This window comes from Sparus aurata, chromosome 1 (genome assembly GCF_900880675.1).
Source record: "Sparus aurata chromosome 1, fSpaAur1.1, whole genome shotgun sequence".
NCBI lineage: Eukaryota > Metazoa > Chordata > Actinopteri > Spariformes > Sparidae > Sparus > Sparus aurata.
In genome coordinates this window covers 26,795,778-26,820,349 of record NC_044187.1, presented here as the reverse complement: position 1 = coordinate 26,820,349, position 24,572 = coordinate 26,795,778, and the positions used below count along the sequence as shown (strand labels likewise).

Genomic DNA, 24,572 nt, shown 5'->3' with positions numbered 1-24,572 from the left:
TTATGAAGCATATATTATAAATACACTAGACTACATTCTTAAAATGAAACTGTAAATATAAACGACAGTATGAACAAGTGGTGTTAAACTTAGATGATAAGATAGAAATAATAAATTCTCCCTATTAATAGAATAGAATAGAATAGAATAGAATTACTTTAATGATCCCAGACTGGGAAATTATTTAACCTGTCCATTCTGTGAACTTATATTCAGTACTTTGTCTTATTAAAGTAGCCTTATATTTCTTTCTTTCTTTTTTTTTTTTTTAAGAAAAAATCCCATAAATGTCAAATTATATGTAACACACAGATGTGTGTGTCTAAGTAAAGACTGACCTGAGTATATCTGTATAAAGGTGAGAGTAGATCGAGATCATTTGATTTGAATCTTTTACAATTAATTTTCCTTGTTACCTAAAAAAGGTGACTAGCTTGTAAATAAAGAACATGTTAATTGGCTGTAAACTATTATTTAAAACACCTTAGGTTAGGGTTTGTAGTTGTTTTTACAAAGACAAGAATTTGGGAAAGATTTGTTGAATCTTATTTATACTTATTTTTACAACTATTACATGCATTGTTTACATCAAGGAGAGTACAATTAGATCACTCTGACTACTTTGTCAAACAGCACTAGCATAGTTTTTAACACTTAACACATGAGGGTTTAAAAATGTTTAATGGTCATATATTAAATATAATTAACTGCACTGTTACTTACTGCTGTGTTGTCTTTATCCTTATTTGCATCTATACCCACATTGGAATAATTCTTTTCTCAGAGTACAGTAGTGTACATAATTAAAATGATGTGGCTTGGTTAAATACAGGCAATTATTTTTGTTTATCAATACAACTCTTTTCCTGGTAGTTATGTTAAAATGATTATACAAAATAAGACTCTGTTTTGTATATATTGCTAACTACCAAATTCCTGTTTAACATAGCATACCTCGTCTTTAAGACTTAACACGACACTTGAAAATGTGCTTTTTTGAAATTGGGAAATTATGACATAGTATAATTTAAAACGAAAATGTATCTGGTGAAGGCATTAGATCAGACCTCTTGCTGTGAAAACACGCCAAGGGACTACATTTAGTCCGTCGACATATTTATAAATATATACATATATATGCTATATAGCTTTCTCAGCACTGAGCTTGTAAGAGACTTTACATATCTCACAGCTAAACCAAAGTCTGTTGCTTTGAAGCATTACATTTTAAGTGAGGAGTGAATGGTCCTTTTAAAAACTTTTATTGATTAGTATTTCTATTAAGGATTATATATCAGATTGTTACATTTATAAAGTGTTGTCCAAAGCAGCCTTAGTGTGTGCTGTACTGGATGCTCCTGTAAACTTGCTTTAATGGTCAAAGAGCTGCCATGGACCCAGTCGTGATAATGAAGAGGAGCGTGGAATGAAATTGTGTGTATTTTGTGTAAATGTGTTGGTGGCAACATTAAGTACAAGTCCAACACTCCATACTCCATAGATTTTCAGTCTGCTGCTTATTTTAGATCATCAACGAATTAAGGATGTGCTGCCACACATGATATCCTGTTGGGTTGTCTAAGATTATGTGTTAGCAAATAAGAATACTTTTGAGAAATATTTTTGTACAATGGTCTGGTAATAAACAACTGTATGTCAGAATTTTACTTGATGTACTGATACTATAGTGTATATTGCAGATTTATAGTTACACTCAAATTGATAGATTAGCATACAGTGCAAATACAGCATATGAGGCCTACAATATAGTTAACAGCATTTTTTTTTACTCTACTTGTTTTCGATCTTTCCCAATACTTGTTTGTTACAAAATGGTTAAGTATAGGAAAACCTCATGTTCCAAAATTGATTGAAAGTGCAGCTGAGCTTCATGCAACATTTCCCAAAATTGAAATATTAGAATGTTCTTTGACAATTGAGGAAAGTCAAAAAAGTAAATCACAAGAAAACAAATGACAACAAATTGACCAGAATGTTGTAACATTATGAAGACAAATTAAGATATAATAAAACCAATGCGAGTCAAATTAAACATGCCCAAACAGAGTAGGAATAGTGCACATAAAAATAAAGACCAATAGCAGTTCTTCACATGGACCAGGTCCAAGAGGGACAAGATATGCGACGTGATATACTTTAGGAATAAGTGAATGGGAGCAACTTGCTGACCAGCTGTCTACATCTTAATCCTTTTTTAACACTCACACTCTTTTTTAACAACTTCTTATGGTTTTCTTTAATCCCCTCTAAATGTCCGCTTTTAAGAAAAATCACGAACAAACTCATTAACATATAGTTGATATGAGTGAATAACATGGACCTTGTTCGGTTTGAGTTCTGATATAATGCAGTAATAGTCATCTCAACTCTTGTCAGGTTTCAGTTATACTATTACAGAATAAAGATTATGGTTTTAATCTATTCTGTGTTGGTCAGGCTATCAAATATTTAATTTCATAAATTTTTTTCTTAAACTGTTAATATACTCCTGACAGGTTAAACTACAAATCTTTCTTAGAGAAGGATGCTTTTGTCATTGCTTTAGCACGTCCCTGAATACAGCTGAAAGACCCAGGTGGCCAGAGTTATGGTTGAGGATACACTCACTTCTCTTTGGTTGATGATGAGTATGATGATGGATTATGCCTCAAGAGAATTGTTAAGAGAACAGAGATTAGTTAAGCATGGTTAACATGTTTTTTCCCTATCATTTTCACATTACCATTCATCCTTTCCCTGTTTTACCAATTTCGCTTTCTTCATCTAACTGCTCTTTGCCACCTGCTGGCTCTAAATCACTCTGACAGCATGTCACAGAAGGGAAAGTTGTCTAAGCAAATTTTAACTTGTGCCACAGTCCCTGTTGCTCTTCATCAGTACACTGACGTGTGAAAATGCCACAGGAAAGGTAAATCTCACTGAGTTGTGTTTTTCTGTCATTCATTCTGCTTTATTGAGTGTCATCGTTTATGCGCTTATCAGTTAGATTTTTTTTTCTTGTACTGTGGTGCCAGCAAAATGCATTTCAGGGCCTGACCTGCCGGCACCAGATGGTTTTTATATTGCTTTCCTGACACTCAATGGTGTAAAGGGTGCCTTTTGCTGTAAAGCAGTATAAAATAAATCCTTCAGATGTCATGTTGCCCTTTCTCTTTGTAGTTAGTTGTAAAACCCGCTAGTTAGTTCACATCGCTCCTGTGTTTGTCATTTTAACATCATTAGAACAGATAAGTAATGATGGAGTAATGGATATATATATATATATATATATATATATATATATATATATATATGTATATATATATATATATATATATATATATATATATATATATATATATATACGATAACTACAAGTAACCTGACTGGTGAAGGGAAAGTTTCAGTCCTGTCCCACTGAGCATAATTAACAAGAGCTAATCTGGCGGGCTTTCCTTCACCTCATGTAACTTGTTTCAACGCTTGTCTGGATTTAGATGTGACGATTGATTAGGGAACTGGCTTCACTGCTCTGTGACATAGGGGAAATCTCTGGCATTTGTTTGAACAAGACTGAGCAAAATCAATGCTGTGTGTATTATTTTGATGGACACAAACGATTTTTCTTTAAATCCTGCAACTCAGATGTGGTTCATAGTTCAACCATACAGGTTACGTGGTGATAGGAAGAGGAAAGGAAGTGTTTATACAGTGGCCAGTGTGTCTGTTGCCTCCAACAAACTGTGTTTTGAAATTCTATAAGGGTTATATTGTTTATGGTTGTTAATATTATTAACATAAAAGCCTCACTGGCCCAGGGTTAGATGTTATCTATTCTTTAGCAACAGTTCCTATCAATAGGCTACAAATTATATGGATTCAGTAGGTGTTTCTCTCCCATTGCTTACAGGAATTGTATATTTATTGCTCCACCTTCTGTAGTCTTACTACCATCTCCCTTCCCACCACCACCTTAAGCATGTGTTCATTGCTGTGTTGACACGTGGCAACAACTGTTGCTAATCTTGATGTTAAATGGCTGACAGTTGCATGGCACCAGGCAGGGGCTTCTGAACCCTCATAGTTACTATTGCCATTATAAAAAAGAACACATCCAAGATATCAGCCTAAATCACAAGGAAGAGGAGTGCCCAATTCCCTCCAACTTAAAGATAGTAAACCTGCCCTTATTTGTCCAAAAGTAATTCTAATGGCAGTATCAAAAAAGTCACAAAGGATGTGGATCATTAAAAGTCACAAAGCAACATAATCTTACAACACAGCTCTTGACCATACTTTTTACTTTTTACTTGGGATGGTTTGCAGTCTGTAAAATATTTAATGGCAAAACACATTTATTCAAATTATACCCAGTATTTATGGAAACAGCGCTTCAATGGAAAATCCAAGAGTGTGTTCATTTTTAAATTGCTAATTTTGGCTACTTCAGCATTAAAGGTTCTGTAACTCTTCTGCTTGAATTGTTGTATTGGTATCAGTTGGTTTGCGGTATTATTGCACACATCAAAGAACTGTGTAAAGTTAACTTTGTATTTGTCATTTGGCTTTCTTTTACTGTTAAACAAGAGTTTGTGCAACCTGCTGATGTCTGATTTCATCAGTAAACTTGTCACCAAGTATCCACCGGTACACTAGATTTGATATAGTCTGTTGTCCTTCATGCTGAAGCCTACATTATTATGCCCTGGTGGGAAAGGGTTTACAGGCGTTGAGTTGGTAGACTTAGCAGGGCTAACTATCTGGAACAAAGGGAGTGGGCAGAGTTAAAGAGGCTTAAATGTCTTTATACACTGCACCAACATTAAAAGATAGCAATGAGAAAAGAGAGTTGTCAAATATTTCCATCTGTATATATTTACCAATGAGATTTGCACATAACTTGGACAGGCTTGAGTGGGATACACCAGTTAATCCTGAAATCATCACAGTTTCAGAGTTTGGGTCTAGTGCCGCTATAAATGTATCTGTAATGTGACTAGTGGTTTCAAGTGATGTCTTTTTACGTGATACAGAAAAATGTCAATCGGTTAATGAAATGAGAAGCTGGAATATCATTTCTGGTTTCATGGCTTGATTAAATTTGTTTGGGGTCATCAGTAGCAGCAGCAAACTGACATACAATAAAACACAAGACTGGTAGTGAACTAGAACTTCAACTAGTGTACAGAATTTTGATATTCTATCAACTACTCATTGCCGTGTAAACTACACACTTTGCCCTTGAAACTGTATTAATTGTAATATAGTGCTGTTGTGTGAAAGGCTACCACAGAACAAACAAGAATGTTACAGTGTTGTCAGTGCAGGGTTTCAAATAGTCAATATTTTATAATAACATCTTGATATAATTATAGTGAATTATACTTCATTGCACTGAATTGATTTGTTGGTACAGATATGACATTTGAATGAAACAAATGACTGTAGTAGTTTATATCTACTTTCAGACCAAAAAGTTACAATCATGCAGACAAAGAGTTAACTTTGGGAGACTTTGACTCCCTGGATAATTAAGCAGGAGTTGACCTTAGCTCTAACTACAGGAGACAATGAATCAATCAGACCTTTGGGATTAACTCTTCATCACTACTCCCCAAGTCCCTAATGCTTAAATATATGACCTGGCAGAGTTTAAAGGTCTCAGTGTGAACACAGTCTAAATTTAAAGGGTTGTTCATATGAAACTAATGAAGTGCACAGCCCCTCGGGAAATATAAGGTGCAGGCTGCAAGCATCATATTAACATGAGCCAAATATGCAAGTGTTAATTGTAAGATTATATTGAAGATCTGAAACTTGTGTATCTGTCTTTATGTGTGTGTATAGGGACTGTGTTTTTTTTATTTTGTTTTTTTTCATGTGTCTGGGTTTTATATGTGCTTAAATGAACATATGTATACATTTTACGCATGAATTTTATTCAGTCGAAATTTACACAACAGCACTAATTACTAGTGATGTTCTTACCAATTATAGGATATAATGTTTTTTAGTAACTTACTGTACAGTTAACATTCTCTATGTCTAGAAATAATATGAGATCGTAACTCACATTTCTTTGCTTTTGTATTGCAAAGACATCCCCTTGGATGCATAACAGTATAAAGTTCAGAAAGAAAATGCTGGAAATGGCAGACAGAATTGACAACAATTTTCTGCACATCCAAACCATATGGCAGAGGCATTCCTCATGCCGCATACACATTGATATTAACCAGAAGTCAGTCATTCCACTAAGGGTGACTGACAGATCATATTGGACAAGTTCCCCCTTGTGACAGTCAATCTTGAATATATTCCAATATCTTGAAAATTCTGTGCTGAAACTCGACCATCAGTGCAAATATAGGATTTACTCTGCTGTGAAGATTGCATCAACAAAATGGCCATTTTTTTGATCAAATTGTTGGGATGTATTACTGTATGTTAATGACAATGTACAATTTGCCTGAGATCATAATCTGAGTTAAAGGATTTTCTGTTCTGTGAGTCGAGAGCAGTTATCCCATTCTTCTGTACCACCTCTTTTTCTTGCTTCTTATATTTATTCATTTGTAAAGATCCTGCAAATCTTTCAGTGAGACCCAAAGATTGTTTGTCCACAAATTTAAGCAAAGTGAATAGCTTTTTGGCAGGGAAGTGTATGTTGCCCACCAAGACAAGACAATTTCGGATAGACTGTAATATAAAAAATAGTTGACCACTATTTAGTGTATTATATCTTGTGTCTTCCAGTATAAATCATAAATCAATCATTCATCAAATCTGAAATACAGCAACCATTACCCAAGGTCACACATCAGACACAGAGTTTACTCAACCACCTCAGCTACAAATTTTGAGAATGTACTGAAAGCATGTTGCCCTCCAGTTTTACCAGGAGATTAGGGGTGTCTAAGTGACACATACACCCACCTCCTGTTTTAAGTCCCACGCAGCCGCTCTGCTCTGCTCTGCTGTGTTAGGCCGGTACCAACAGCTGAGACCAGGGGAGATTGTAGCACGTGTGCTCACCCCAAAGGCATTTTGCTTTCGTCCACATGATGTGGGCGCCAGAGAACAGGAAATCAAATTTACTGTACCTCCAGCACACACAGGTGCAGCACACAGACAGACAGACACAAACACACACACACACACACACCCACACACACACACACACACACACACACACACACACTTAATTGATTAACTTCTCTCAGTGATTCAAAGGAACTGTATTATATTAAAATACTGTATCACGCATAGTTATTCCAGACCTTGTGTGATCTTGCAGTTTAATAATTTTACATCTCTATTGTGTGTGTGCAACACATTTAATCATTTCTATACCGACTTGTTTCGTGTTTTGGTAGTAAAGAAACATGTGTAGGTTTTAAAACAAGCATCCCACAGATCCAGATTTTTGAGTCTGGAGTCAGCAGTGTCCAACAATGTCACAGATGTTATTTTGTATCAAAGTAAGATTATTACAATCAGAAGTCTTATCAATCAAATTCACTGTTTATTTATTGTCACCAAATTATTACACTCTGAGACTCTAAAAAACAAGTCAGAGAGGCGACAGAAGCACTGTTCACACTTCTATATGCTTTTAATCATATGTGGCAATGAGTGGCAGCTTGAGGGGCCTGGTGATTTGTGGTTGTATTATGATACAGTCGGTCATGTAATAGGGTTGGCTCATGTTGCTTTTTGACCTGTTCCTATTTGTTTTCTCTCGTCTGAGGCAAGAGTAAAAAGCTGAGGCAATAGATGATAGCGGCTGTTCTCAGTCTGGCACATTCAGAACATATGCTATCTGTAGGGTACCAGGTGGGCAGTGTATAAATTATCAGACTTGCCATTCCTATCCAACCGACCCTCCAGCCCTTCCCATCTTCTTTTACCAGCAGGTGTATTTGGAATACTGGGTATTCAGATTTGTGTTCAGAGTTAGAAGTTGATATATAGCTGTACAACTCAACAATTGTTATTTTCAAATAGGATCTACAGCATTGCTAATAGATAGAAATGTCTGATATTCACTGTGGAATATTGGGAGTCGATTGTGATACCAGCCTCTGCCAACTGAGGAAGCAGGTGAACAGGACCGCTGACATTATGTTGAGTTGTTGACAGTTGAGAACGCATTGTTGCCTTGTGACTGGTGTCAAAATAAATGAAGGCTGTTGATACTGTGCTATGGTAGATAAATAAAAAATGTCAGAATATGTTGTTTTTTCCTTTAAAATAATAATTAAAAAAGATTAAAAAAAATATATATATATATTATTATTTTTTTATCTTTTTTTATTAGTGCAGTATATATATATATATATATATATATATATATATATATATATATATTCTTGTAACATAGTACAATCAGTATTATTGTACAATAGTTTTATGAACTACTCCAGCACATAGTTCACATAGTGTACCTACTATTTCAGTGATACATGGCTTCTAGAACTATTTTAGCCCCCAATTTTAGGACAATTCAGCAAAATAATCATCAGCAATACACAAATACAGTAAGGTTCGACTCCCGGCCCGGGTCCCTTTGCTGCGTGTCACTCCCCCTCTCTCTCTCTCCCTGTTTCCTGTCATATCTTCAGCTGACCTATCAATAAAAGCCATAAAAAAAGGCTAAAAAAATGTGTCACTGCTCTCCTATTTTCCAACTCCACTGTCTGCATCATAGGGAGTCATAAGCAAATCCATCTCATTCATCTTCTTTACTTCCACTTAAAATAAACTTTATTTTGCCTTTGTTTAGATGCATTTAAATGTGGACAATCTTTTTTTTTACATGAATGGTCGACTGTTATTTTGTGACCTTTGAAACTACTGCTGACTAAGATGATCAAAAGACTTACTTTTTTTAAGTACTTGTTATATCTGTCAGATGTTACAAAGGCCCTACCAATGATTTATTTTAGGTTTATGTATCCATCATTTTGCAATCTAAGTTAAATTAATAGAACCATTACTGTTTGACGGTAAGTTTTTTGCCATAATTTTAATACATTCCCCTGGCATGCTTAAAACCAAAGGTATTGATATACAACTATAACCCCTTTCACACAAAAAATCCAGCAAAACCCAAAACATCTGGATTTTGTCTTTAATGTGGGTGCAGTTGACATCAACTCCCACGTCAAATGACTCAGCAGTAGTCACCGGTGATTGTCGGCTTCATCTAATTGGCTGTCATGGAGACACTACACTGAGGTTGGTGGCCACCATAATTTTTGCCACTTGTCAGTCCCAATGACCTGTATAAAAGTTAAGCACGCTTGCTTGTTAGAAAGAGAGAATAAGATATTTTCATAGTAACAACAGGACCATAGTCAGTGGCTTTTGTGTAACTATCCAAGCCTTTTCAGCCGTCTGATCAGTAGTCAGGTCATCTGCGCATGTGCAACTCTCAACAGAGATGAAAACGAAGCAAGATGTCTCAGTCCTTAGCTACAGCCCTCATCAGCTCCAGAAAATAATAATTGTCTAACTCAGAGTGCTATTGATTTTTTTGTTTTCCCTTTTAAGTTCAATGTCTTCTGGACGAAGTCTGATGAGGTATATGACCTGCTGCTTTCTACTGTTCTCTGTTCTTCCAGAGCATTTGTGATGATGAATGTGATACACACAAAAAAAGGAAAACAGAAAGAAACCAAAAACAGAAATGCAAACCTCATCTACTGTTAATGGAAAAGAAATAAATAGCCTATTTTTTGTATTAAGTTTTACGCATGTTTAAAAAACATACATTTTGGTGTAAAAGGTTGAATTTTTAAGCTTACCTTTTAAGTTGTGTGATGATAGTGGCTTTTAGCTGGATACACAAAGTATACATTTGACTTGTGTAGTAGCGTTTCTGTGGAGAATTATTGATGATGCTGTCCACAGTCTTTCAGTTGCTTTGGTGAGTGAATAGCTTTATGTTGCATTTTGTGTCTCCTGGGTACTGTAAAGAGTACTACTTTTGCAATAAAGGAACTCTGTTTTGCAGAAACACTGTAGCTACAGTTACACATTAACTTAACCACTCTTTCCTGTTTCGCACTTTAGCTGCAGATTTTACACCAGTGGGATCCACAAAACTTTGGAACAGAGTTACATTTAGGGATTAGATTTAAATGGGCTAAGCATGGTGGCAATAGGAAGAGTGACTCTCATGAGACTTCATCGCCACCAGTGAGAACCACTCAATCTGTCATCAAGCCCACTTTGTATTATCTTTCCTGTAATCAAAAACCATGGCACTTTGCCAAACTCTCTGCACCATAATAGTAAATGAATTTAGGGCAGTCGTTTATGAATATGTTCCAAAGTTAATAACTGAGTTAATTTCACAGAGAATCTCTGCAAGGTTAATTAGCATCTATGAGTATCACATGTTTTAACAACTAGATTAAAGAAAGATTCCAGGTTTTCAGAAGAAATTAGGAAGCAGGAATCAGATGTTAGAGAATGTGTTAATGTATTGTGCAATAACGTGGTAATAACAGGCATTTACATGCAGTTGGTCAGCAATCAGAGGTGCCCCATTAACGTAACGGAATGGCATATTTAAAGAGCATTAAAAGCAATGCTCTATAAATTCCCTGAAGTGATATATGACTCTGCAACTTGAAGAGTTTTATTTTTCTCTTTTTGGTTGGAGCAGTTAGGCTGACGGCGTAGCTCAGTGATAGGACTGGCTCTGTAGTGGGTGAGTGCAGAGTATTTTTATACTGTGTTGGGGTTTTACAAATAGCTTACTCGTCTCTCTTGGCTTTTCTCATATAGGGAAATTTACTTATTGGATTCACTCATGTCAGGAGTAAAGAGTTGCACTGATGGAGCCTGCAGAAATCCAGCTGAAATGTTTTAACCTATGAGTCCTAGCGAAGGGCATTCCTATCCACCATTAAATTTAGGTTTATAAGGAGGTGAATGTTGATTCCAGCAGCATTACCTGGGAGGCTATGTGCCTTTGCACTCTGATGCAGGAGCATATATCTACCTTTTTCTACAATCATCCCTCAATTTCAAGAGTCTGATCTGTGATGAAGCTCAACCTCTTAAATTTAAGTGCCATTGAGTGTCAATGTGTGGAGCAGCAAAAGTTCAAAATGTAGTATATTTTGGGAGTAGTGGTGAGTCATGTAAAGGTTTATGGGTCTGGAGTGAGTCACAGCAAAAACCTTACGTAACACTAAAATAGTTACTTTGGAAACTAGGTCAGGCTATGCATCATCATTGCGTGGATGTAACAACAAGTTCGAAGCGCAGAGTAATACGGTGGGTGTTGGGATTATTATTAAAAAAAGCTTGAGCTCTTTAGCTTTAATAGCTATGTTATAATTGTTCTTACAGTTCATTAATCTTGCAGGTTAATGGCAAATGAGTGACTCATCACTGTTTTGTAACTCATTATGTTTCTTTTATTCTTTGACACGTTCTTTTTTCCACCAATTTAGTCTCTTTCTCTTTTAAATGTTTGTGAATTAACCTGGAATTAGAGTTTACATTTGAATTCTTAAACTCCCCATTTCCAACTAGCTCATATTGCTGGCTCGAAGGTAGAATAAATCTTAAGTCAACCTCTACTTTCCTGGCTTTTGTTATTAGTCTCACTGCTTCTGCAGTCAGGATCAGGTATGGATGAAGAGTTGTGTGTGTGTTTGCATGACTAAAGGGAGGAAGAAAATAGGATGTAAGAGAGGCTGAAACGAAAAAATTTTAATAGGCAGAGAGACGCTAAGAGAGCGAGTTTAGATGCATACACAGAAAGAGAAAATGATAGAGCAGTGTTGTAATGCCTGGCAGTGGGGGATAGATTAGAAATCAGGCATGCTAATTGGCCACCTAAAATACCCTGTGTGACGAGGGGGAGGCCTAGAGGGTCTCTGTTTGTCAGCACAAGGTCAAAAACCATACCAAGAGCTTCCTGTTGATTAACCTCCCAGGTAATCAATTGCCCCTCAGGGAGGTGGGAGGGCACATGTGGCAGCTTATGAGCGGCCTTTTGAGATTGTTGTTATTAAATAATTTTCCTATAATTGCACTGCTGATATAAATCTGTTCTTCCTTTTTGAATCTGACTAAGATGAACTGGCATAGCTAAAACCTGTAGAGCAAGAGTGTGCTGTGCAAATGAAATAAATAAAATTGCTTACATGTTTGTGTGTGTGGGTCTCAGATGCAGCTGTCAGTGACCCATCAGTTTGAAGGTAGCTTAGCATTAACCTTTCTGCCTCGATGGAGTGTGGATATTTCCCCTTGGAAACAGTAGATAAAACTTCTCCAGCTCAGATTGGCTGTGTTAAAAGGTACTGTTTTGCACAGGCGTTGATAATACTTCCTCATATAATTCCCAAGCACTTTCTGAACAAATAAGTCAATCCTACCATGTCATTTATTCTTCAGATGTGACACGCTTGGCCTGGCAGGTTTCCCCAGTGTCAGATGCTGTGTTGAAAATAACTTTATTTAAGTTTAGTTTCGAGTTATACATGAATGAAACTCAAGCAAGATCTTGATATTGTATATTTTTGACCATTAAAATATAAAACACAAAATGAATAGTCTTATTTTATGGTTTCTATTTTATGAGAGTGCATTATTTCAGTGACCAGGCTGCATAATGAAATCCCTTGATGGTCATTACTTCAGGGCATAGCCAACCCATTCTGTCCACTGGCTTTGAGGGGGATTTCTCACTTACACTGGGGTTTTGCTGGGCAACTTTCTCTTTTTCCTTTCCCCTCTTTTGTTCATGTGTCATTTTGGGGGTTCTGCAGAGCAGCTGTTCGAAAAGTTGCTGAGTTCAGTCACTTTCATTGTTTGCGTAATTTGTACTAATGGCTATTTGAGCAGCCTGTGATGCCAGCAGCTTCCTGGGACGAGACATGTTGAGCCATATGGCAGCACTGCCCTCCCTGTCACTGTCAGACCTGTATTGTGTCCTCCACGTGTCTGCGTGTGTGTGATTGGCTGTTTTCCCCTAAATGTTTCATCCATCTGTTCTCTTTACTTTAAGCAAGATTGCCTTGTGTTGTATCTATTGATTTATTTCTAAAATGTGAGGGCATGATACTGTGTTTCAACATTTCAGGAGACTTGAGACAACCATATCAATCCATTTTCATTTAATTTCAACTTAAGATGGCTGAATTATACTCATTATATGAGTGGAATTCATCTTAGTTAAACAGTTGTCAGTACTGTAATTTCAGCAGAAATGAACAGATTGTCAAGTATAAGCATCAGCATTCTATTATTTAGTCCAATCCACATAACCTCTTGACCATGTCAGTACTTAAATGTGGCTTAAATGTGCCAAATATTGAACTTGCTTATGTTAGTCAACGATAGGCCATACCATTATTTAAAATGTCTTTATCTGTCTCTGTCTTCCTTTAAACACTCTGCATGTGACCGCTACTAAGCAAGGAAGAAACATGAACGTAGAGGAGATAGTCCACTCCGTATGTCATTTCTAAAGCAGAAGCTCAGTGCCAATCATATACAAATTGAACAAAATATACTAGAGGTATACTATATATACAGTTAATAGGTTAACTTTTGTGAAACTTTGAAAACTGATTTTACACATGTAGCATAAAGAAATCTGATAGTTTTCACATTTTAAAATATTAATCCTACTATTTTTGCTGTTTTTTTCTTTATCCCTTGCAATTTTCTTTGAAAATACCCACAGAATTGTCAATATGTTTAAAGATGGCTTTTGTTCTCCTAACTGTGCTTTCAATCACGTTCCCCTCCCTCTGAGCATAATTAGAATAAGATATCAGATGTTATTTCCACCTAGGAAGTCATTCCAGAGTTCTTAAGGCTCATGAACATACTAGAATGCAATTTCCCGCATCAGGTAGTGAGAGTATATGGAATTATAGTTGAATTATTATACATTACATATCATACATTTTATGATTGCTCTTATATGTTGGATATTACACTGAGTGAACAGTATTAATTGTGATCTTTTGTTTCCTGAACAGTAGTTTAGACCCGCAGGGCTTCCCTTGGCAAGCATGTTCAACCACCTGTCGCAGTCGTGCTGGGCTTGGACTGCTTGTTTCCTCTCGAAACATTTTTTATTTTTTATAAACATTAATCCTATATTTGATTTATTTTAAAACCTTAATGCTAGATGTTCAAAAGGAATGAAGTAGTTTTGAATGATGGGAGGTGAGAAGGGTGCTGTTCTGCCATTGGCTGGGAGGTCAGCTAGTGGGACGACGTAACTGGGTGTCATTGGTATTTGTATGCATGACAGCAGTGACAGATGGTAAAATGCAATACTTGCTTTGGACAGAAATGGAGCAGAGTGGGAGTGAGGTAAGAACTTGAGAGAGAGGGTGATATGAAATGAAAGAAGGAGGGAGAGATGGATTGAAGGAGGGGTTTTGGGAATCATTGCTACGTCACCTTGTACACCAATATAGCTCTGATGTTGCTGACCACTGTCAGGGAAGACTCTAGTGAGGTGTTTGTGACTGTAACCTGTAGCTACTCATCAGAAGAACAAATTAGGCTTGTGAAAATGTAATGTTACATTTTATATGTTTATAGCAGGAACTGCAGAATTTCATAAATGAAAATTGAACAACACAGCAGCAGCCAGTGAAAAAGAAATTTACTGTCTACACCCGGGCAGCTGCTATAAATAACTATTTCAGAGCAGCAGGAAAAATGGCTGGCCAGGCTCAGTTGTCAGAGCCAACACAATCTTCCCCTCACTTCATATTACTTCACCTCAGAGTTTTGTGATTGTTCCTGTGGTTGAATCTCTACCTGGCAAATATTTCTCTAATACATACTACATTCAATTCTGTATTTTTTCCTTTTTTAATTTAATTTGGGCTTCCAATTTCCCTGTAATTCTGCCCTGTGTTCACTTAATTCACCTCCATTGTTTTGACTGACCTGAGGATTAAGAAACATGGACTATTTTTTTGTCAACCTTTAGGCTACTGTCAGGAGCTATAGCTGCTGTAAGGTTAGACTGTCCCTTCAGCCTGTACTCCATACTTCTTTTTGTCGGCAGCAACTTTTACAAGCCAGCAAGATCTCTGATGTCACTCTGTCCAAGCAAGCTGTTCGGAGACTTAGTCACCTGGCCCACAGCTCTCAGCACCCAGTTTGACACTCAATGTCAGCGGATCCCAGGTAACCGGAGGGCTTTTCTTAGCACTTGTCCGCACTCTCACATCAAAACTGACCACAGAACACCTGATAGGCCAGAAACAAGTGGCAAGTGTTGATAATCTGTCAGAAAAGTGGTGTTGTTGGAATTTATGGTTTACTTGAGAAAAGTGCACTGTGAGCATATTTTTTTAAATACATAAATTGTGTTGTACGACATTGTTAAACATTCTTCAGGTTTGTTTTTGTTTTTTTTTAGAAGTTTGTCATCAAGCTTCAAGTGATATTTTATTGCATAGCAAATGCCCTAAACAGATGTTATCCTAAAGTTCTCAAGTGAACACTATATCAAAAGAGGACTAAAGGCTAATTGCAGTTTTCCTGCTGCAGGACTTTTTATTGGAATGCTCTTAAAGTTCCACACTTGGAAGGCAGCTGTCAAGTCAGAAGGTTCCTTTTGACCTGTATGTTTCTCTTTGACCCCAGTATCCCGTGTTACACTTCCCTAATGGTTGAAACTTGATCACCTACAGCTTCCACGTGTATGTGAGAGACAAGTGGAGAAGAATGTTTCTCCAGCGTAACCCTCTTAGAGTTTTGTTGCGTGTATTTGGGTCAAATGTGTGTTTGTGCGTGACTAAGTCAGTAACTTAATGTCAAGCCTGTGACTCTATGGGCTTATTTGATAGCGTTTAGGCCACATGCGATTCTAGTTACCTCACAAAGTTTTGTTTCCTTTTGATATCACATCATAAAACCCTTTAACTGATCCCCAACATAAATCTAACCATTTTACAAGCATCATCAGAGAAACTTGGTATGAATCAAAGTGATGCCTCACTGTAGACGTGCTGGCCTTGTGGTGGTCGTGAGGGGCCAGACCCAATGTCTCTGTGGCCAAGATATCTCAACCATTGCTAGGGTGCCATAAATCAGGAACCACCCCCCTTTACAACTGTGCCAAATGTGGAGCACAGCAAGTTGACCCTGCATCCTCACTCATACCTCGCCCCATGAAACCGTCTCTCATGGCATTATGGTGGCTATATGTTGACTATGCAGGCTGTGGATACGTGTCTGATTTGTTGAAAAGTTAAATTAAGGCTCCGGCATGTCAGTAACTGTCTGCCATATTAGGAAGAGTAAGGTTGCATGTTATCCTCTTGATCAGCGTCTTGAGTCACATATTCTGAAGTTCATGAGTCTGTGCACATTTGTTGTGAGCATGTGTATATGGCTGTAAAAGAGTCTTTTAGCCAACTGTATATAAGGCGTTGGAAAAAGTTTCTTGTAAGTACTTAAATCTTATTCCAAAAGTGACTTTACCAAAGTGGCATTGTGTTTAAAGTCACAGTGTGTAAGTAACTGCCTTTAAATGTAAACATTGCAACTCTCATTCTAGCCGGCTGAATAGGAACTGCTGATGAAATTGATTACAGTGCCCTCCTATGGCAGGCTGACACATCCCTGTCAGACCTCCGGGGGCCAGTTATGGCAATATGTGGCACCACCTAGTGGGCCATAGGAAGAGTGTTTTTTGAGCCTGATGTGTATAGGTTTGTGCCTTTTTTTTCCCATGACAGCCCTTTCCATGATCATAAACTCCTTCCTGTTCTACTCCACAGTGGCAGGAAAAAGCAGATTTGCTAAACAACAATTACAAATAAACAAAATGAAATTTGAAATATGATACAATTTCTTAAGAAATAATACATTTTCTTAAGAATTTCTTAAGCATGTAATCAGCAAGGAGTTGAAGGTTTTAGGTAAATACAAGTGACTAAGATGTGATACTGATCTTAATATCAGAAACGTTTTGAAAGTATATCCTGGCATGTATAATTATACATTAATTATTATCATTCATTGGTCATACAAGGTTATACGTGTGTACTAGTATAAAACAGACTGTGTTATTGCCAGAGATGGTATACTTGTCTGGGTTGGATTAATGTAACCCTACCATTGCAATAGTGATATAAATAGTAATAGTGATAAGAATGTACTGTATTGTTTGATATTATCATATAGCATTTATGGTATTGACACTGGATGAAAAGTGGCTTGTTCTCTCTTTGCTCTCTGGGTGTGATGCTAACAGGAGTGACTGTAAATCTGTCAGGGTAATACCTCCCTGGGAGTTGAATACTTGTCCGCTTAGGCAAAGTGCTCATTTACAGCTGTATAAAATCTACAGATGGAGCTCTATAGAAGAAGGCAGATAGGAAAAGTAACTAGTACAGTAGATTAAATAAGAGGCTTACATGAAGCATTGTACTGGAAGATTGATTTTTAATTTGACACCAGTCAGTTTTACAGTGCACATTTATCAGACTACACCAAACTGTTATACATAATTCTGAATAAGGTTTTTCACCAAAAGAAATACTGTACCATGCCAAAATAACACAGTCAACCAACAGAGGAACAAGATGAAAAAAGTGTCCTGCACTCTCATATTATTGTTATCTTTAATTGAGTGATATAAAATAAAACATCAATCTAAACAGAACCCAACATAAATGGTATATGGAAAAGGGTTAATTCAAAATGTATGCAAATATTTTATTATAGTTTTGCAATTTTATCATAATGAATTGGAAATAATTAGTATTCTCCAAAAAAAACAACATTATTTCTTCTTTCAACACCATTCATTCATTCATTTATTTTTTACAAATAAAAAGAAGATATCCTTTCAATTGAAAAAGAACATTCCATTTCCTCTCATTCACACCATGAAGGCACAATGAGTAGAATTCACTCTGGCTGCAGTGTGTTGAAGCTTGCCATACCTTTAAGGAGAAAACAGAAATTAGGGATGGATCATTCACAATTAGTTATTTTAATCAATTCATAACATCTCTGCATATGTCATTATATCAAAACTGCGTATATATCATTGCGTGTTATTAGAAATGTGGTTGAACAAAAAGCTTTGAATGTGACAAGTTCATGCTTTATCATCCAATTGCATAACTTCAGCTTGTGTAATGCTTAACATGTGATATTTAAGATGATATCCTCTGGCCTTAATGACCATTTTTTTTTATTTTACGCAACATTCTTATGAAAATAGGAGTTATACACTTGTTTAGTAACTCATACAAAGAGAAGCTTATTGATTGACTTCCTTACGATTGACCAATAAATCATATCTTTTAATTAAACTTAAGAATTATACAATAATGTGGTTTGAGTTTATTTGCTTTTCTAGTCAACAAGCTAACCTTTTTTATATTTTGTTTCATTTGTAAAATGTCCCCAAAACTTCTCCTACAGTTAAATCAATTGCAGCTTCTTGATACTTGATACTAAAAGCAGAGCAAAAGTCTAAAATGCAGATAAAACCTTAATCAGTAAAATAGAATTAAACAGTAAACTAATTATTTCAGATTCAACATTTACTGTAGTTGCTCAAACAAGAGTAATGCCAGTATGTCTAAATTTGTATCAGCCATCAAGGAACTGTTTGTCTTTACATTTTTCATTTTAAAATTGAGAGAGAATTTTTTTCAAAGCACAGAGAAGCCACTCGTACAGTATAAACACTTCCGCAGAGCTATAAAAATCCATTGGTTGAGGTCTTGTCAATGTCTAGGCGGCTGTTACAGAAATTTATGTGAAGATTGCTTTTTGCTCTGTGTCTGTCGATCCCCGTGAAACACTCAGGAAAAAATGTTAATCTCTGCCAAGAAAGAGTCCATCAAAACCGCTTTGCCTCACAAATTAAATGGTCTGTATCTGTGAGTGGCTAATTGTTTGGTGTTTTTAAAAAAGTGTGTGTATTTCATACCACTTTGAGAGAAGGGACCGAATATTTCATTTGATATATTACATCCAGTATGTGACGAGATCCGATCGATGTGGTTGTAGGTCAGCAGTATTCAGACATTTTGCTGTTTTCTACTTTGAGCCTGACTGCCAGCTGTCCATTAAGCTTTGGATTGGACAAACTGCTGCTACTGTGGATGCAGCAGCTTCATTGCATGACTGCACGGCACTACCCCAAGGCCTCCTCTCTAAATACTTTCCTCCCTGTGAGTTGGTCTACTCCCGTCCTCACACACATGCTAACCATTTGTGACTTTTAATCACATGTGTCTCCTCTGCCTGTCCAGTGTTCAGTAACACAAGGAAACAGCGTCTCTCACACAGGGTGAAGACCACTGGCAGTGATGTTATGCTAATGTACATGTGCTAGCATTAGTCGTCATGTTAGAGGGTAGAGACATACGTCAGTCTCAGCTGCTGAGCAGAGGTCAGGCTATAGAGAAGCAGTGCAGAGTTTAGTATCAGAGGTGCAACTTGGACCTCCGCTGCCTGTCTTTTTAAGGTTAGTGTGTTTCTTTAATATCTCCAGGTGAACATCTCAATGTAAGCCTGTTGTGGTGTCGTGAAAGTGGTGGTAAGTCTCGTCAGCTGTACTGTGTACTGTGTTGGGGAGCCATGTTGAGGCAGGATTTATAGCTGTCTGTGGTGCAGCTGCAGTGTGTTTGGACGTTTGGATATTCTGTTGGATGTCTCATTGGAGTCAGTGGAGGGCTATTCTGTAGTTGGACTGCACTTGAATCCTTCCTGTAATTTGTTACTTCCTCCGTGAATCTGTGAACTGATTGTGCCCATGTGGCATTTTGTTATGACTATTTAGCTGTCTTTGATCTTTTGAAAGTGTGTGTGTTTTTGCTGGGGTTTTTTGTACTAGAGACAATAGTACAATTGCTATCATATCTTGTTGTGTTAGAAGTCTGCTGTGCGTACATTTGTTGAAATTTGTATTGAGTATTGTTGAGCTTTCAGATCAGTTGAAATGTTTCACAATATTAGTGCATATTTAATGTTAAAGTTGAAAGTTGGAGCTTTAAATATATTATAGGAAACCATTTTCATTTAGTATATTTACATGTCAGCTCGTTATCATTGGTTTTTAAACTGTATTAAATCTTAGATGATTTTTTTTGCAAACTATTCAAAGATTTAATTATTGTCATTTGATGCCAGTAAATGTTTATATTCAAATGGTACATTCAGTCTTTTGTTCACGGTATAATTTAAACATTTTCTTAGGAGTTGTCTTACTCACTTTAAACATACTCAGAGCCTTTTACTCTAAGTACCTACTGTGTATTCTTAATTAGAATGATGTGATGTCATGCTTGTAAGATACATTGTTATGCAGGAAAATAAGGCATACAACGACTATCACATTTTCTTGGAACTGAGCAACAGAATAAGTAAGAGGTGATTTTAAATATCACAGCCATTTTTCATGTGTAATTATATGCATAACAAGTTCGCAATTTTAAATGGTATGTTTTCACAACTTGGTGACCAGACGGAGTTCCAATGCACAAGTTTACAGATTATCACTTAACAGCAGTGTAAATATTTTCAATTTCCCATGTTCTTTTAGTAGATACTTTTGAAGAGAAAGTAAGAAACAATTTTTTTGGGCTGGCAGAATTAGCGAAAGAAAAGTCACGTCACTGAGCCAAAATGTGTGACTCTAATGTCAATAAGAATATACTTTCACTCATGTCGCAGCGTTTAGTTTTTGGATTAAAGTCATAATACAGTAAAAAGGGACAAATGTACATTGTTGTTTATGACAGCTCTATACTTTCAACAAACATTTTATTGTTTAAGCTTTGTTTTTATTAAATAAGCTTTATGGCTAATATGACTTCGCCTGTATATCTTTCTTTCTAAGCTATTTGAGCTGCAGGTTAAAGCATTGTGAGCTGGGAATAGGGTTGCAGTGGTATACTGGTATCAAGTTATAACACAGGAAATTGATGGTTATTATAAAATGGCCATTTGTGTGGCTACAATATTGAATTCTGCAATTTTAGTGTTATTTTAAAAATGTATTTTTTAATCACATTTTATGTCTGTCATAACATAACAGTTACATAATAATAATAATAATAATAATAATAATAATAATGATGATAATAATAACAATTGTGTAATAATACATAATACCATGCATAATACCATGAAATTGTGATAATTCTTTGAGTTGGCTCTTAAAATATCGTGCTGTTGCAACCCTAGCTGTGAAAATCAGTGCTCAGAACACGAATCAAATGGAATTGACTTGCAGTTGTCACAAATTGTACTTTAAGTTTGATGTCATACATTCTCTAGAAATACTACATTTTTTCTGTTATCAAACCTGATTTATATGTTTTGTGTGCTTTTTTGATTTTTATTTGTGAAACAGAAACAGAAGTACTTTGAGTCACATAAATTTGCAGATTTGTTATGAATGACGACATAAAGCTGTTTCTTAGATTTAAATACTGTGTTGGCAAAGAAGCTCTGCTATGACTTGGCTTTGACTTTGAGAGGCTGTGTTTCAGCTATGAAAGGTTAGCAGTAACAAATGCAAAAAGGACTGGCATTCTTGAAAAAGCTCTGTGTGATGTAAATATACTAATGTGTAGTGGGATTGAAATAATGGGAACGTACACCCTCCAAGGTTTCTAGTACAAGTTAGAGATCTGTTGAATTGGATATTTGGTATATTGGTTCATGCCAAAATGGGTTTATACAGACATTTAGGTCTTTGTGTACTTTCTTGAGATAATTATTCTGTAGGGAAGTAAAAGTATGTATTTTATGTGCTCTGATTTTCACCAAGGGGGACGTGTGGTGGTAGTGTGGCTGTGTGAGTCTTTCATAACAAGATGATAAAATCACGGTGAGACACTCTGAGACTTTTCTTCATAATTCAATTAGCGAGCCTTTGTGTCTTGTCATCTGTATCTTTAATCCACTGTCTTACTTCCCTTCCACACCTGGTTATAGTTTATTTGACACTTACTTTCCCTCTTTTCATCACAAGATTGGTCTGAAGTGTCTAGCACACTGTGCCAGCTGCCCAGGAGTCCATATTAGTCTATTAAGGACACTGTGTGTTGGGACGGCAGTGGCAGCTCTAGTATTTATAGCTTTGAGTCACAAGCTGGAATGGTGTAAGTGTATATCTACATCAGCATGCCTGTTCACCTTAGTGTGTGTACAGTTGGCAGTGAAACAGGGGATTGTTAATTGTCAAAAGTTAGTCATTTATCATAATTTAATTTGGAAAATGACGTAAACAGTTTGTGCATGTTTTTGATACCTCATGTACCGCAAATATACCAAACCTAATCCATGAATTAAACATATTAATACCACTGTTTGGTATAAACCTGTACTTTACTTGAAGAAGAAACAAACAGTGCTTTACTTGGAGAAGTGCAGACAAAACAAACAGATTTTTAGTCTAACATGTTTATTAGATATTAGTTTAGTTTGACTTTAATTTATTACCCAAAATAGATTTTGAATATAATTTCACATAGCATTTTAATGTATTTTCAGCATTGTTTTTTCAATGATACTTTATCTGACTGAAGTTGCCCAAATCAGTTTTTATAAAATCTGTGAAACAATGTCATCTGTTATCTGTGAAATTTGAAAACAGTAAGTGAAAGTGATGAACTAGTGCGAATCAATAAGTTGTTTAAAAAAAAATTAAAAATAGAAGTTGTTATTTAAGAAGAATTATTAATTTTGGATTATTAGATTCCACAAGTGTTATTATGTTCCAGCCATTACACCACAATGTAAAGTCCGCTAAATCAGGAACTTATATTGTCCCTTGAGATTTCTATTTCTGTTTCAGGGCTGTGACTTTAGGACCATATGTCTACAGCAGGTTAGTTTACTCTCAGTAGGACAATGAATTATGGTTGTGATATGATAAGTTTATGATGTGGCAATGTAATTGCAAGACCACATCACATCTACAGAAGCCAGTACGAGGACAGTCCTAGAGGTGATAATCTTCCACAAGATTCAGTTGCATAGATTCATATTTGAAAATGTTTCTTGAACTTTTTTTATATTCAAGGACAACCACTACCCATTTTATAACCCATCTCTCAACATGTGCTCAACTGTTTAAGAACAGTCTTGGTAAACATGATCACAAGTAACTACAATTCCATCCCATTGGTGTTTCTGCGTGCAAAACTTAACGGCTGATATATCTTTGTCTTGAACAAATTGTGATTTCGTCACGTCTAATCCAATTGGTCTGTCACCTTTCTGGGGGCTTGGGAGCAGTGGCCAATGTGGCCAGTGTCAAGTGCTTAACATAGATGATGTGATGAATAGCTGAGTAGACTAAGTTTAGACAGCATGTGAGAGCATTCATCAGAAATTGAAAGGAACAGACCAGTCAAACAGGGTCACAGCACCAATGGGAGGTTCTGAGTGGTTAAATTACAGCACTTTGTGTTTTAGGAAGCTGTTGTACAGTCAGTATTGTATAGAAGTAAAAAAATATGCACTTAGACTACCAACCTCTTGATATTTTCCTCCTTGTTCTATACAGCTGTGCCTCTTTTATTTCAACTACTATCTCTTTATTCAAAAATGTGACATTATCTTACACGACCTGGTCCGTAATAGAGGGGCTGTTACTTCCCTGTGGAAGATGAAATACACAATCTTCCATATGTTGGTGAGAACTAATTGAAATAATTGTTGAACCTATGAAAGACTGCTGAGCTTCAAAAATTATTATTTTTATATCATGTCACAGTGTTGTGAGTAAACATCTCGCTGGCTGAATGAAAATGACCTTTATCCTCCAGGTAGCCTCTTTGATAATAAATTCGTCATAGTGATCCAATGACACGCTTATAGTAGTAAGAGCATAGATTGTATGACATGAAAGTTATTACCCACTAATTTACTTTGCATTGCCTTATAATATGTTAGCTCTGGTTTGAAGAGATTTTATATCAGCAGTATTGGTAGCAAGAGGAATGAGAATGAATAGTGGAGCAGAGACAGCCAGTCTGTCCGTGGTAAACGGGCCAGTCTACTGACACAAGGTAGTTGTTCTAGGAAGGCTGCCCACTTACATCTATAGTCTGAGAGGAAAACTTAAGAATGATTTGTCTCTCTAGATGTTCACTGACCTTATAGGTGAGTTTTCTTGCCAGTAAACTGGACTAACACACTGTAGTTAATGGGAAGTGTAATGACATCTGTGCACATTGCAAGTTGCATTAATTAACATCGGCTCTGTTTATAAGCTGACAAAATCATCTTTCCAAGCTTCTTTCATCAGGCATACAAGCAAAGAAAAATGCATTTTCCTGAAAATAAAGAAAGTCATTGTTAGGTAAGAGAACAGCTTCATCAGTAGTGAACCGCTGTGTAATACCTCTTGGCAGGGATTATTTCCTTTGGTTTATCCTAAACCCAGCAGCTCTGACAGACAGTTGATGGCTGTGCCCAACTGCCGGCCATCTGCTGGTCGATCACTTGTAAGACTCGCCTTGTTTGCTGATGCTAGCTGTGAGAAACACAATTCTGTGAATATGGAGAACAGCACTGTACTGAGT

The 24,572-nt window shown here is 36.4% G+C and overlaps 1 protein-coding gene across 11 annotated transcripts in view; it reads left to right on the top strand.

Annotated features, from left to right (window-relative positions):
• Positions 1-24,572, top strand: part of rbm20 (RNA binding motif protein 20) — a 53,650-nt gene that overhangs the window by 9,620 nt on the left and 19,458 nt on the right. The window contains exons 2-3 of one of the 11 annotated variants that reach the window (XM_030435235.1): positions 21,809-21,868; positions 22,838-22,870. The exons of 6 other annotated variants lie outside the window; for them this stretch is intronic. In XM_030435235.1, the coding sequence (XP_030291095.1) occupies positions 21,855-21,868; positions 22,838-22,870 (47 nt within the window). In that variant the 5' untranslated portion in view covers positions 21,809-21,854. Of the gene's footprint in view, positions 1-2,873; positions 2,930-15,064; positions 15,187-21,808; positions 21,869-22,837; positions 22,871-24,295; positions 24,350-24,572 lie in introns of those variants that run through there. 4 more of the 11 variants (XM_030435229.1, XM_030435255.1, XM_030435245.1 and 1 more) reach the window with 4 other exon arrangements.